The sequence below is a fragment of the Mustela erminea genome, chromosome 1 (assembly GCF_009829155.1).
Source record: "Mustela erminea isolate mMusErm1 chromosome 1, mMusErm1.Pri, whole genome shotgun sequence".
Taxonomy (NCBI): Eukaryota; Metazoa; Chordata; class Mammalia; order Carnivora; family Mustelidae; genus Mustela; species Mustela erminea.
In genome coordinates, this window is record NC_045614.1 from 206,717,366 (window position 1) to 206,731,738 (window position 14,373).

General features: G+C 38.0%; 2 protein-coding genes across 3 annotated transcripts; both read right to left on the reverse strand.

Moving 5' to 3' along the window:
* Positions 1-5,731: 5,731 nt before the first annotated feature.
* On the reverse strand, positions 5,732-6,139 carry LOC116567574 (keratin-associated protein 21-1-like). Its single transcript, XM_032302715.1, has one exon. It carries the CDS (start codon positions 6,137-6,139, stop codon positions 5,732-5,734), a length of 408 nt encoding a protein of 135 aa, XP_032158606.1.
* A 4,258-nt stretch (positions 6,140-10,397) lies between these two features.
* Positions 10,398-10,752, reverse strand: LOC116567581 (keratin-associated protein 21-1-like). 2 transcript variants are annotated; one of them, XM_032302732.1, is made up of 2 exons: positions 10,609-10,752; positions 10,398-10,560 (listed from the first exon to the last, which is right to left on the reverse strand). In XM_032302732.1, the coding sequence occupies exons 1-2, from the start codon at positions 10,724-10,726 to the stop codon at positions 10,427-10,429; spliced, it is 252 nt and encodes an 83-aa protein (XP_032158623.1). In that variant the 5' UTR covers positions 10,727-10,752; the 3' UTR covers positions 10,398-10,426. The 2 variants fall into 2 exon arrangements, with proteins under 2 accessions (XP_032158623.1, XP_032158619.1); XM_032302728.1 differs by having other exon boundaries at positions 10,398-10,752.
* Between the last annotated feature and the right edge of the window lie 3,621 nt (positions 10,753-14,373).

Genomic DNA, 14,373 nt, shown 5'->3' on the forward strand with positions numbered 1-14,373 from the left:
AGGAGTTCTATGTTTTAAAAAACTCTAGGGAGGATGAATCATCATTTCCATTGGACCGCTCTCTATCCTTCCACCTCATGTAACATGAAAGAATAAATTATTTTCAATCTTCACTCTTCCTTACCCATTCACTTTTCAATATACTAAAACCAAAACTTACTATTATCACTTCTCACTAAAAAATTTTTTTTTAAAAATGTACCCCTGGGGATAGAGTATTATGCCTCCATCAGAAAGGATGAATACCCAACTTTTGTAGCAACATGGACGGGACTGGAAGAGATTATGCTGAGTGAAATAAGTCAAGCAGAGAGAGTCAATTATCATATGGTTTCACTTATTTGTGGAGCATAACAAATAGCATGGAGGACATGGGGACTTAGAGTGGAGAAGGGAGTTGGGGGAAACTGGAAGGGGAGGTGAACCATGAGAGACTATGGACTCTGAAAAACAATCTGAGGGTTTTGAAGGGGCAGGGGGTGGGAGGTTGGGGTACCAGGTGGTGGGTATTATAGAGGGCACGGATTGCATGGAGCACGGGGTGTGGTGCAAAAATAATGAATACTGTTATGCTGGAAATAAAAAAAAAAAATAGAAAAAAAAATAAATAAAAACTTTTTTTATGATAGATCCCATACTATCTGCCAAATCTAATAGAAACTTCTCTGGTAATTAATAGAATTTGATGATAAAATAAAAAGGAGGACCCAACCATCAGAAAATAAGCTACTTCACTAAAACCCATTAATTTGTTATGAAAAGTACATTGATAAACACTGTGTCAATTTACTTAGTATCAGAGCATATGTTAGAGTTCATAACTATGAAATACATGTATGATAGATGTACAAAACATCTAACAAGGGTTTGTACCCGTGCATTTGATATGAGAGAATTGAGATAATGGACTATAAAATTCTGAGCTTATCAAAATATTGCCAACATTAATTAAAAAAATAAGGTCAAACAATAAATTTTTTATTTTAAAATGGTTGTGACAGCAATTTCATATTGAGCAACCCAATAATAAATATAGTAAAAATTTACTGAGTTCTCATAGTGGTAGAGTTTTACATATTTTATTTGTTTTATACTCTCAACAACCCTGATCTAGTACTATTTTATCATTTTACCTCTGAATATACTGAGGCTCAGAGGAGTTACATAATATGCCATGATCACACAGCTAATAACTGATGGAGACTATACTAGAGCACGAGTAATGTGACTCTGGAACCTAGAATCTTTTTTTTTCCTTAGAAAATACTTTTTTTTTTAATTCACTTAATTAACATATAATATATTCTTAGTTTCAGACGTAGAGGTCAGAGATACATCAGTGTTATATAATACCCAGTGCTCATTTTATCATGTGCCCTCCTTGATGTCCATCACCCAGTTACCCCATCCCCTCACTCCCCTCCCATTCAGCAACACTCAGTTTGTTTCCTATAATTAAGAGTCTTTTACGGGGGGCACCTGGGTGGCTCAGTGGGTTAAGTCTCTGCCTTCAGCTCAGGTCATGAACCCAGGGTCCAGGCATAGAGCACCACATCGGGCTCTCTGCTTGGCAGGGAGCCTGCTTCCCCCATTCTCTCTGCCTGCTGCTCTGCCTTCTTGTGATCCCTCCCTCTCTGTCAAATAAATAAAAATAAAATAATTTTTTTTTTTTTAAAAAGAGTCTCTTATGGTTTGCCTCCCTTTCTGATATCATCTGGTTTTATTTTTTCCTCTCTTCACCTATGATCCTCTGTTTGGGTTCTTAAATTTCATACATAAGTGATATCATATGATAATTGTCTTTCTCTGATTGACTTATTTCTCTTAGCATAATACCCTCTATGGAACCTAGACTCTTAATCACAATTTTCTTCCTGGAAGTATAGTCATTGGGATGACCTTGAGGAAATGCTATCTTGCAGAAGAAGAGTGTAGTTAAAAATGATGGTTCATGCACAGGGGAATATAGATATCAACTTAATATAGACTCCAAAGATTTCTTGATCTCTTTTACTGATTTTTGTGGATTTGTTTTCTTTTTCAGGCTCATAAATAATGCATTCATATTGTAAAACTTTCAAAAAAATGATTTTATTCTCAGTAACAAGAGGGATGTGGACAATGGTCTGCTGTTAATTCTTTAATGACCTCGACTGATGATAAGGAATCTGATTTGCCAACTTCCAGGGTGTAAATATTCTTAGTATGGATTAGTTTCAAATTAGCTGAATTATAAAATTCCTTAAAGTTTATAACATCTTTATTTTAATAAATTAACTTTCATCATTTACAACTTTAATCAATATGGCACTTCTTCTGTGCATGGTATAAGGCTGGTATCTTAAACAGATGACAAATTAATTAATCCCATTTACTGAATAAACTACCTCAGATGAAAACTTTGTTACTGGGCACCTTCTGAGGTCTTTAGCACTGGCTATTGTGTTCTTACTATCTCAGAATGATCCACTCCTTATACCTGGATAACATGGAATTATTGCTTAATGGTTGTTGGTGGCCCAACATGACTCCTCTTCCTGGCAACAGTCCTCCTGGCCACATTGTTGTGACCTTATAAAACCAAACTGTACAATAGAAATGTATCATGAAACACATAGAATTTAGAACTTTCCAGTAGCTGCATTTTAAGAAGATAAGAAGAAATAGATGAATTGCTTTTATAGCATATTTCATTTAATATACCCAAAATATTACCACAATATATAATCAACAGTTTTTTAATTGTTTGATATAGTTTTCATTCATTTTTTATACCAAGTCTTTGATATCTAGTGTGTATGTTACACTTAAAATACATTTCATTATGGACTAGTCAATTTTAAAACGCTCATAGACATATCTCTCTAGTGGCTACCATATTGGATGCAGCTAAAGAAAATCTCAGAATTCCCATATGAGGGTCACGCTGATTATAAATTTTCCAGTAGAGGTTGCTACTTAAGTAGTAGCTGCCAATTTATTCACTTTCTTTTTTTTAAATTTATTTTATATTTTCAGCATAACAGTATTCATTATTTTTGCACCACACCCAGTGCTCTATGCAATCCATGCCCTCTATAATACCCACCACCTGGTACCCCGACCTCCCACCCCCCGCCCCTTCAAAACCCTCAGATTGTTTTTCAGAGTCCATAGTCTCTCATGGTTCACCTCCCCTTTTTTAAAATACCTCTTCCTTGAATTTTATTTTCCCTCTCACGTAACAGACCAATTTCAACTCATCCTTTATGGCTCTTCTCATACGTCATTCTCCTTTAGAAGCTATTTCTAGCCTTTTTCTAGTCTTCTTGTCATGACTTATTTTGGTTTCCATCTTGAATCCTATAGGATTCTATAAAACCTATAAACACACATGCTAGAATGAGAATGTGTGATTTACTACTTTGTATCCAAATGAACATTTTTAATTAGTGGAAGAAACAACCAATTAAATATGATGCAGCACCAGTCATAACATAAAGCTGGAACATGGATTTTAACATTTGCTAAATGACTGAAAGAACAAATAAATGATTTTACAACTTACTGCAACCATAATATGCAACAGGTAATCAAAGAAAAGGACTTTGTGTTACTTCATGAAGAAGCTTTAAAGTTTAACTCATCTCCTGACTATAGAAAGTGTTGACTTTTATTATGACCCAATATGTGAGGCCATATTTTCATTTTTCCCAACCTTCATCCACCAATGATACACACACACACACACACACACACTTTCTCTAATTTTATTATAATGAACTCCCTTTTAACATGCTCATCATTTCCTCATTTCACTCAACTGGAAGTTACAACTGTTTTCCCAGGCACCATATTTCAGATTTGAACGTATGTTAATTTTAGTTTGTGAAGACTCTTTTCTAGAAAATAAATTTTCCCTTTCCATACTTAATAAATGGTATTCTTGAATTGTTAATGTCTTTGAAAACAAAGGACATAATGAAAAAATAAGCATATTTTCAACCAATGGTAATTATTAGAATTGTCTTCATCTTTTTGTAAAAATATCTGAGATTAACCCAAAGCAGTCATTCCTTAGCTCTGACTAACAAATGTTCCACCTGTGAAAAGTGCTCAACTCTTGCAAGAACTTCCATTTCCTCTTCAGTAAAACACATTTTATCTTGGGTATAGCCTTGCTGCAGGGTGTACATTGATGGCAGAGCCATCTTTCTTGGAAGCAGCCATTTTGTGGAGTTTCCTAGCTCCAGGGACCTCAGACTCAGACTTTGTGCAGTGACCCTTGTCATGGAGATGAGACAGAAAGTCATTTTTCACTGTCCGTGGAAACTGAGCCTGAAAAGAAATTCTATGTTATATGATACAGGGTTAGAGATCTGGAAAGTCACATGAGGAAAGGACACTGAACTCAGAACCCACAAACTGGTAGGCTCTCAAACTCAGACAGTAGACTGGGCTTTTCATCCCATTCTTCTATCTGAACCAACTGAGGTGCTAGAGCTCACTGATATCCCTAGTCCTTGCTCTTTTCCACAAAAATTGTGACACTATTGATCAAACCCAAAACACAATACATTTCTCTTCTTCCTCAACAATTACTATCATACTTCCCAGTGTTTCTTGTAACAGGCATCAGTCCATTAGAATCAAAACGCCAAAATACCTCCCTGAACTATCTTTCCAATACTACAACCTTTACTCTCTTCCCCAGAAAGCTGCTTTATTCTTTTTAGAGCACTTATCTGTCTAAATGTATCTTAATTTATTCTTATTATTATTGTACCTTTTAGAATGCAAGCACTCTTAGAGAAAAACAGTGGTCTACAATTCTGCTATGGTATCTTCAGTGTGTAGGACACTTTCCTTACAAAAACATTCAAAACTATTTGTCAAACAAATGGCTTAAATCAATTTCTTCAAACTCAGTGTATGCAAACAAATATACATATACTTCTAGCCAAATGCACATGATATGATATGACATTTTTCCTTTAGCTTATCTTTCCCTTAGTTGTTCATGTGTCACTTGAGTCTGCTTCTAATTTGTCATTAATCCTGGAAACTCTCTCTCCCATGTCACTTAACCATCCATTCAGCTCTCAGACCACACCTCACCTCCCTTGGGCTTCTGTCACAACCTCTTGAATAGGTGTCCTCCCTCCTCCTCTTTCCCTTCCAACTCCATTTTAGACTCAGTGTTTTTTCCAATACACAGTTCCAAAACACTGTGATTTCTGTTGGGTTGTTAATACTGAAGTATGAGGGATATAAGAAATAAGTAGAGAAGACATTATCTCTGATGCATGATGAGAAGTAATTCTTGTATTATAGCAAGAAAGAGACCCCCGGTTCATGAAATGTATTGTCAGCCCAATTTTCAAGAGAGGTCATAACACCTCAAAAAAAGGAGTAATTAACAAGCAAGAACAGAGATTTGTTAGAAGCAAAGAACTATTTTTATTGAGAATACATTTTTTGTCCAACTGTGAGATGTTAGGATCCCTGGGACAGTCCCAAAACAAAATCCAGATTAAGGGAACAAAGACCAATATTTGGGAAATAATCAGATGATACCACACAGCCTAGACCCTCAAGAACCCATCCTCACAAACGTTCACAGGGGATCAAAGCCTCTGTCAAGCATGCAATTTCCTGGACGTAGAATTCTTGGGGTATGGATTCTTGCTTCAGCTGTCACGTTGGTGGTGTCATTTCAGAAGCAAATGGGGCTTGGAGAGCGATGGATGGTCTAGCAGCAAGAAGAATAACATCTTCGGTAGCAAAGTGGCCGGTAGCCACAGCAGCCAGAGCCAGAGCCATATCCAAAGCCACAGCAGGAGCCTTTTCCACAGCCCCATCCTGAGCCATAACCACAGCCACAGCCTGAGCCATAGCCATAGCCACAACGGGAGCCATAGCCACAGCCACATCCTGAACCATAGCCACAGCCACAGCTTGAGCCATAACCACAGCCACAGCCTGAGCCATAACCACAGCCACATCCTGAAGCATATCCACAGCCACAGCCTGAGCCATAGCCATAGCCACAGCCACAGCCTGAGCCATAGCCACAGCCACAACGGGAGCCATAGCCACAGCCATAGCCTGAGCCATAGCCGCAGCTATAGCCACAGGTGTTCCCGTAGTTACAACACATGTTGTCAGGAGAAGAGGATTCAGGTGGGTTGCAAGTGGATGTGTGGTGAAGTGTGGTCCCTACTACGCTTGGACCCTTATATACTGCCAGTAATTGGCAAGAGCATACCATTCACCCTCTGACTTACCCAACAAGTATGTATAAAACTTTTATGTGTCTGTCAATGTCAACAATCATTAATGTCTTAGGAAAAGTGAGCTCATTATTTGGATCTCCTTTTTTATTTAAGGAGCAGAATTTTAATTTGCTCTGCCAAAAATTGTCTCAATAAAATCATGTGTTCTACATACCACTGATACCCAACTTCACAAGCTCCTATCATTTAATATACTTTATATAACAAGATTTGGGAGAATTAAGAAAATTATGTCCTTCTTAAAAAAAAAAAAAAGGAAAGAAAGAAAATTATGTCCTTCTTGATTTCTCCTATTTCCTAAAATACTTACCTCTACCCCTAAGGGAGGAAATTCTCCCATCTTTTTTCTGGAATCATTGAAACTTTTTGTGAACTTCTCACACCCAGATACCTTCTGCAGAAACCTACTGGCTTCTTGTGAGAGAAACCAGGGAGATGCTGATGTTAGAGCACAGGGCAGCCCCCAGTAACATCGTAACAACTGATATAAAATATCAATAATGCTGAGATTAGAAACCTTGGTGTATAGCTTCACAACAATAAATTACCTTCTCTCTTTACTGTTGTATAATTCCAAGTATTTCCTTTCTTTTCAACTAAACCAAACATCTAACCGTTCCATCACTTCACGTGGAGACTAAATCAAAACAAACAAACAAAAAGATAGGAAGGTGTTATATGTTTGTTTGTTTGTTTGTGATGTTTTTGCTACCTTTGGTTGTCTAGGTTTTACCTAAATCATCAATATCCAAAGCAGGAAAAAAACAAAATTTAAATTGCCTTTTACTGTCATAACTATGACAACTAAGTTGGGAGTACAAACTCAAGAAGATTGTACCTTCCATTCCACACTCAAATTTCAATAACAAAGGAATGAGATTTGTCTACTCATTTTTAAAAGGACTTCAACAGAGATTTTCATAAAGCTACTGAATTCTTTTTGAGAGAACTTTCATTATTACACATTTTCCCTTCAGTTGGGAGTATTTTCAACTACTTTTTCTACCACTAGCTACTGGTCTATCTCCTCTCTCTACTATGTTTCATCCTTAACCAGAAGTTTAAAGAAAATACATCCTATTCTGGTTGTTCTTTACCTATATTTTCTCTACTTTGCTGTCAACTCTTGAAATTCAAAACTATAAATTCTAATGCACAAGTTCCCTCAAGCAGGTATGTTACTTTTCAAACAACCACCTTTGGGTCAAAGGTGAAATGTTGATGACGTTTTCTATCTTTATTGCATTATTTCTAGTAACTCTACATTGAGGATATTGATCCATGATGGCAGAAAAATATTATTCTGTGTATCCCTGAATCACTACTTAGTTCCGAGTCCCCAGTACATGATTTGAACTCAGTTATTTATTTCCCCAATCAAAAAAAGATGCATTAAAACAATGTTCAATGTTCAAACATTGGTGTGCCACTTACAAGCTGTAAGATACTTGGATACATTACCAATGTTCTCATTTCATTCAGGCTGAAAGTCTCACATATCCTTTGACTAAATGAGTCTCAAATTTCCCATCTGGAAGATTTGTGTTAATTTATGAAGACGTTTTCCAAGATGTATAAATTACCTTATATGCCCAATAAATGATCAACCCTTTACTGGATATGTAAATTAGGATGCAGATACCAAATAGGTGATATTCTTCTGTCTTTCAAAAATCTTAAAGCACAAGGAACTTAATGAAACGTGAGTAGACTTTCAACTGTAATTATTAGAATTCCCTTCCCTTCATTGTAGGATTTCCGCACCTCAAGTTTACCCAAGCACAGCTCTCAGATCCAACTAATAAACATTCCATCTGTGACCTGCTCAACTCTTGAAAAACACTTGTTTCTTCATCAGTAGGGCATAGTATCCTGGGCATAGCATCAGCTCCCGTGCTGATGTTGATGACAGAACCACCTTCCTTAGAATTGGTCATTTGGTAGAGTCTCCTAGCTCCAAGGACCTCAGGTTCAGGCTTTGCCCAGTGAACATTGTCACGGAGATGAGACAGACTCATTTATACTGCATGGTGGAAACTGAATCTGAAAAGCCATTTTCTTTTATAGGATATAAATGTTAGAGTTCTGGAAAGTCCCATGAGGAAAGGACCCTGAAGTCAAAACCCAACAAATTAGTACACTTTCAAACTCATAAAGTCAACCAGAAATTTTGATTGCATTCATATGTGTTCCCCCAAAAAAGCAAGCCCATTTAAGGAACTAGGCCTTCGCTTTGTCACTAAAAATTGTGGCACCACTGATCGATCCCAAAATTTAATGCATTTCTCTTCCCCCTTTAAACTTAGTACCAACCTTTCTAGCGTTTCTTGTAACAGGCATCAGTTCATTTGATACAAAATGTTAAAATAACTTCCTGAATTATCTCTCCAATATTTCAACTTTCATTTTCTTCCCCAGGAAGCTGCTTTATTCCTTCAATAGCAATTAGCTGTCTAAATTTAATTTAATTAATTCTTACTAGTTTTTCTTATCACCTATTAGAATAAGTGCTCCGAGAGGGGGAAAAAATGTCTCTACAACTTTGTTGCTGTATCTTCCGTGTATAGGAAAGTTCCCTTTCAAAAACCTTCCAAGAAAAGAGGGACGCCCGGGTGGCTCAGTCAGTTAAGCATCTGCCATTGGCTCAGGTCATGATCCCAGAGTCCTGGGATGGAACTCCACATCTGGCTCCCTGCTCTGCAGGGCATCTACATTTCCCACTCCCTCTGCTCTTCAACCCTGCTCATGCTTTCTCTCATTCTCTCTCTCTCAAATAAATAAATAAAATATTTAATAATGAATAAATAATAAAAATAAATAAACAAAACCATTCAAAGAGATGGAGTACCTGGGTATCTCAGTTGGTAAAGAATGACTCGCGATTTCGGCTCTGGTCATGATCTCAGGGTCCTGAGAATGCCCCCACATTGGAGCCTGTGCTCAACTCGGAATGTGTATGAGATTCTCCCTCTTGGATGACTGGGTGGCTCAGCCAGATAAAGTGTCTGCCTTTGGCTCAGGTCATGACCCCAATGTCTTGGGAATGAGTCCCTCATCTGGCTACTTGCTCAGCAGGGAGTCTGTTTCTCCCTCTGCCTGCCATTCCCCGTGCTTGTGTGTTCCCTCTCTCTGACAACTAGATATTTTTTTTTTTTTTAAAGATTCTCACTCTCGCTCTCACTCTCTCTCTAGCATCCCTCTCCCCGGTCATACTTTCTAAATAAACAAACAAGCAAATAAATAAAATCTTAACAAGAAAAAAAAAGTCAAAGCTATTTGGTATTAACTGACTTAAAACAATTTCCTAAATTCAATCCTTGAAAATAAATAATTTTTGCACTTCTGCCAAAATGCACATGATACGATATGACATTTTTACTCTAATTTACCCTTCCCTTAGTTGTTCATGCATCACCAGGGTCTGCTTCTAATTTCTCATTATTCCTGGAAACTCTCTCTTCCATGACATTCATCCACCCATTCAGCTCTCAGGCCACACCTCCTCTCCCTTGGGCTTCTGTCACAACCTCCTGAATAGGTGTCCTCCCTCCTCCTCTTTCCCCATCACCTCAATTCTAAATACAGAGTGATTTTCAGGACACAGTTCTGTAATAATGTGTGATTTGTGTTGTGTTGTGTTGTGTTGTGTTGTGTTGTGTTGTGTTGTGTTTTGAGTGCCTGAACATGAGGGATATGAGAAATAAGTGAAGAAGATATTAAATCTGGTGCACAATGAGAAGTAATATGTATATTATGCCAAGAAATAACCCCAGGATTATGAGGCATATTGTCAGCCAAATTTTCAAGAGAGGTCATAACACCTCAAAAAAAGGAGTAATTCACAAGCAAGAGCACAGAGATTTGTTAGAAGCAAAGAACCATATTTATTGAGAATAAGTTTTTTGTCCAACTGTGAGATGATAGGATCCCTGGGACAGTCCCAACACAGAATCCTGATTAAAGGAACAAAGAACAACGTCTGGGAAATAGTCAGATGATACCACCCATCCTCACAAACATTCACGGGGGGTCAAAGCCTCTGTCAAGCATGCAATTTCCTGGATGTAGAATACTTGGGGTATGGATTCTTGCTTCAGTTCTTGCTTTGGTGGTATCATTTCAGAAGCAAATGGGGCTTGGAGAGCGATGGTCTAGCAGCAAGAAGAGTAACATCTTCTGTAGCAAAATGGCTGGTAGCCACAGCAGCCAGAGCCAGAGCCATATCCACAGCCACAGCAGGAGCCTTTTCCACAGCCCCATCCTGAGCCATAGCCACAGCCACAGCCTGAGCCATAGCCGTAGCCACATCCTGAGCCATAGCCACAGCCACAACGGGAGCCATAGCCACAGCCATAGCCAGTTCCATAACCACAGCCAGAATAGGAGCCACATCCATAGCCATAGCCACATCCGCAGCCATAGCCACAGGAGTTCCCGTAGTTACAACACATGATGTCAGAGAAAGAGAATTCGGGTGGGCTAGAAGTAGACGTGTGGTGAAATGTGGTTTTCTACTTCCCCTGGACCTTTTTATACTGCCAGTAATTGATAGAGCATACCATTCACCCCTGACTTACCCAACAAATATGTAAGCAACATTTATGTGCCTGTCAATGTCAACAATCAATAATGTCTTGGGAAAAATGAGCTCATTATTTTGGAGACTCCCATTTTATTTAAAGAGCAGCATTTTAATTATCTCTGTCAAGGAATTATCTGAGTAGAATCATGTGCTGTACATACCACTGATACACAACCTCATGAGCTCCTAGCATTTAATCTACCTGATATAACAAGGTTGGGGGAATTTAGGTAAATTTTGTTCCTCTTGATCTCTCCTCTTTCCTAAAATATCTACCTCTTTCCATAGGGGAGGGAATAGCTGCCATCTCCTTTCTGGAATCATTGTAACTTTTTTTTTTCTTTTAAGATTTATGTATTTATTTGACAGAGAGACACAGTGAGAGAGGGAACACAAATAGGGGGAGTGGGAGAGGGAGAAGCAGGCTTCCCTCTGAGCAGGGAGCCTGATGCAGGGCTCCATCCCAAGACTCCCGGATCATGACCTGAGCTGAAGCCAGACGCTTAACAACTGAGCCACCAAGGTCCCCTCATTGCAACTTTTTACCAGGCTTCTTGTACCCTGATACTTATTGCAGATACCTGCAGGCCCCTTGTGGTAGGAAGGAAGAAACATGCTTATCTCAGGACAAAGAACAGCCCCCAACAACATTGAAACGTTTGAAATAAAATGTCAATAGTGCTGTGATCTAGAAACCTTGATATTTAGCTTCACATCAATAAATTAACTTCTTTGCTGGTGTCTAATTCCAAATATTCCCTTTCTTCCAAACTAAATCAAATATCCAATCATTCCATCACCAGACATGAATCAAAAAAAAAGAAGAAAGAAAGAAAGATTTCTCTTTGGGGGGTTTGATTCCTTGTTTGCTATGATGTTTTAGCTTATCTTGGTTCTCTAGTGTTTACTTAAATCACCACTTTCCAAACCAAGCAGAATCCAAAATTTAAATTACTTTCTCCTGTAACCACTATGAAATCCAAGTTAGAAGGGAGTACAACCTTAGGGAGGTCATTGCTTCGACTCCACACTCAAGTTTTAGTAAAGGAAATGAGCGTCATCCGCCCCTTACTTAAGGCCTTCAACAGGAATACTAATAAATTTACTTAATTCCTTTCTTAGAACTTTCATTAGTAGACATTTTCCTTATATTGAAAGTACTTCCTACAACTTCATCTATTGTTGGTCACTGTTTTATCTCATCACTCTGCTATGTTTCTTCTCTTCTGAGAAGCTTAAAGAAAATACACCCCATTCCAATTATTCTTTACCTTTATTTTCTCTACTTTTCTGTCATTCTTGAAATTTTAAACTGTAAATTTTTATATATATACATTTTTTATTTATTTTCAGCATAACAGTCTTCCTTGCTTTTGCAAAACACCTAGTGCTCCATGCAATCCGTGCCCTCTCTAATACCCACCACCTGGTTCCCCCAACCTCCTACTCCCGGCCCCTTCAAACCCCTCAGATTGTTTTTCAGAGTCCATATCTCTCATGGTTCACCTCCCCTTCCAATTTCCCCTAACTCCCTTCTCCTCTCTAACTCCCCTTGTCCTCCATGCTATTTGTTATGTTCCATGAATAAGTGAAACCATATGATAATTGACTCTCTCTGCTTGACTTATTTCACTCAGCGTCATCTCTTCCAGTCCCGTCCATGTTGCTACAAAAGTTGCGTATTCATCCTTTCTGATGGAGGCATAATACTCCATAGTGTATATGGACCACATCTTCCTTATCCATTCATCCTTTGAAGGGCATCTTGGTTCTTTCCACACTTTGGCGACTGTGGCCATTGCTTCTATAAACATTGGGGTACAGATGGCCTTTCTTTCCACTACATCTGTGTCTTTAGAGTAAATACCCAGTAGTACAATGGCAGGGTCATAGGGAAGTTCTATTTTTAATTTCTTGAGGAATCTCCACACTGTTCTCCAAAGAGGCTGCACCAACTTGCATTCCCACCAAAGGGGAACAAAGGGTTCCCCTTTCTCCACATCCCTTCCAACACATGTTGTTTCCTGTCTTGTTAATATCGGCCATTCTAACTGGTGTAAGGTGATATCTCAATGCGGTTTTAATTTGAATCTCCTTGAGGGCTAGTGATGCTGAACATTTTTTCATGTGTCTGATAGCCATTTGTATGTCTTCGTTGGAGAAGTGTCTGTTCATATCTTCTGCCCATTTTTTGATATGATTATCTGTTTTGTGTGTTTTGAGTTTGAGGAGTTCATTACAGATCCTGGATATTAACCTTTTGTCTGTACTGCAAATTTTAATGCACAAGTTCCATAGAATAGATACATTACTTTTCAAACACCTACTTTCCCACCAAAATACCCCTGAACTATTGAACATGTTTTCTACACTTATTGTATAATTTCTAGTCACCTCCATTCAGATTCCAGATACTGATCCTTGATGTCAGAAAAAAAAAATCTTATTCTGTGCATCCCTGAATGACTAATTAGAGTTCTAAATAGAGTGCACAGGACATAATTTGAGCTTAATCAATACTTTTGTCATTAAAAAACAGATGCATTAAATCAAAAACATGTTCAAGTATTTTTGTGCCAGTTAGAAGCTCTAAGATATTTTGATATATTTGATATATTGATATATTGTCACAATATTCTCGTATCATTCAAGCTGAAAGTCTCAAATGTTCCTTGACTAAGAGGGTCAAAATTTCACAATTTGATTATGTGTTAGTTTATGAAGACATTTTTCTAGATGTATAAATTATCTAATAGGTTCAATAAATGGTCAATTCTTTACTGGGTATATAAATTATGATATCAATTCATATTATGATATCACTGCCTAATTGAAGATATTCTTCCCTTTCAGAAAGCCTTCAAGGACAAGGATCATAATAAGACAATGAGTAGATTTTCAACACACTGTGATTATAAGAATTCCATTCCCATCTCTGTAGGGTTTCCCCACCTCAGATTTACCTAGAACAGTCAGTCCTCAGATCTGGCTTACACAGGATTCCACCTGTGAAAACTACCTAACTCTTGATGAACTCCTTTTTCTTCATTGCTAGAACATATTATATCATGGGCATAGCTTCACTCCAGGTCTGACTTTGTTGGCAGAGTTACCTTCCTTGCAGACAGTCATTCTGCAGAGTTTCCTAGCTTCAGATACCCCAAACTCAGATTTGTGCAGTGACCTTCGTCATGGAGACAAGACAGGGCATCATTTTTCACTGCTCATGGAAACTGAGCCTGAAAAGACATTCTATAATATAGAATTCAATGTTAGAGAACTGAAAAGTCACATGGGGAAGGGAATCTGAAAACAGAATCCACAAAGTAATAGATTCTCAAACTCAGATAGTAGGCTGGGCTTTTCATCCCATTCTTATATCTGTACCAGTTCACACACAGAGCATGCCATTAACCACTAATCCTTGCTCTTTTCCACTAAAAATTGTGACACCACTGATCATACACAAAACAATGCATTTCTTTTCTTCCTTTACATGTAACACTGCCCTTTTGT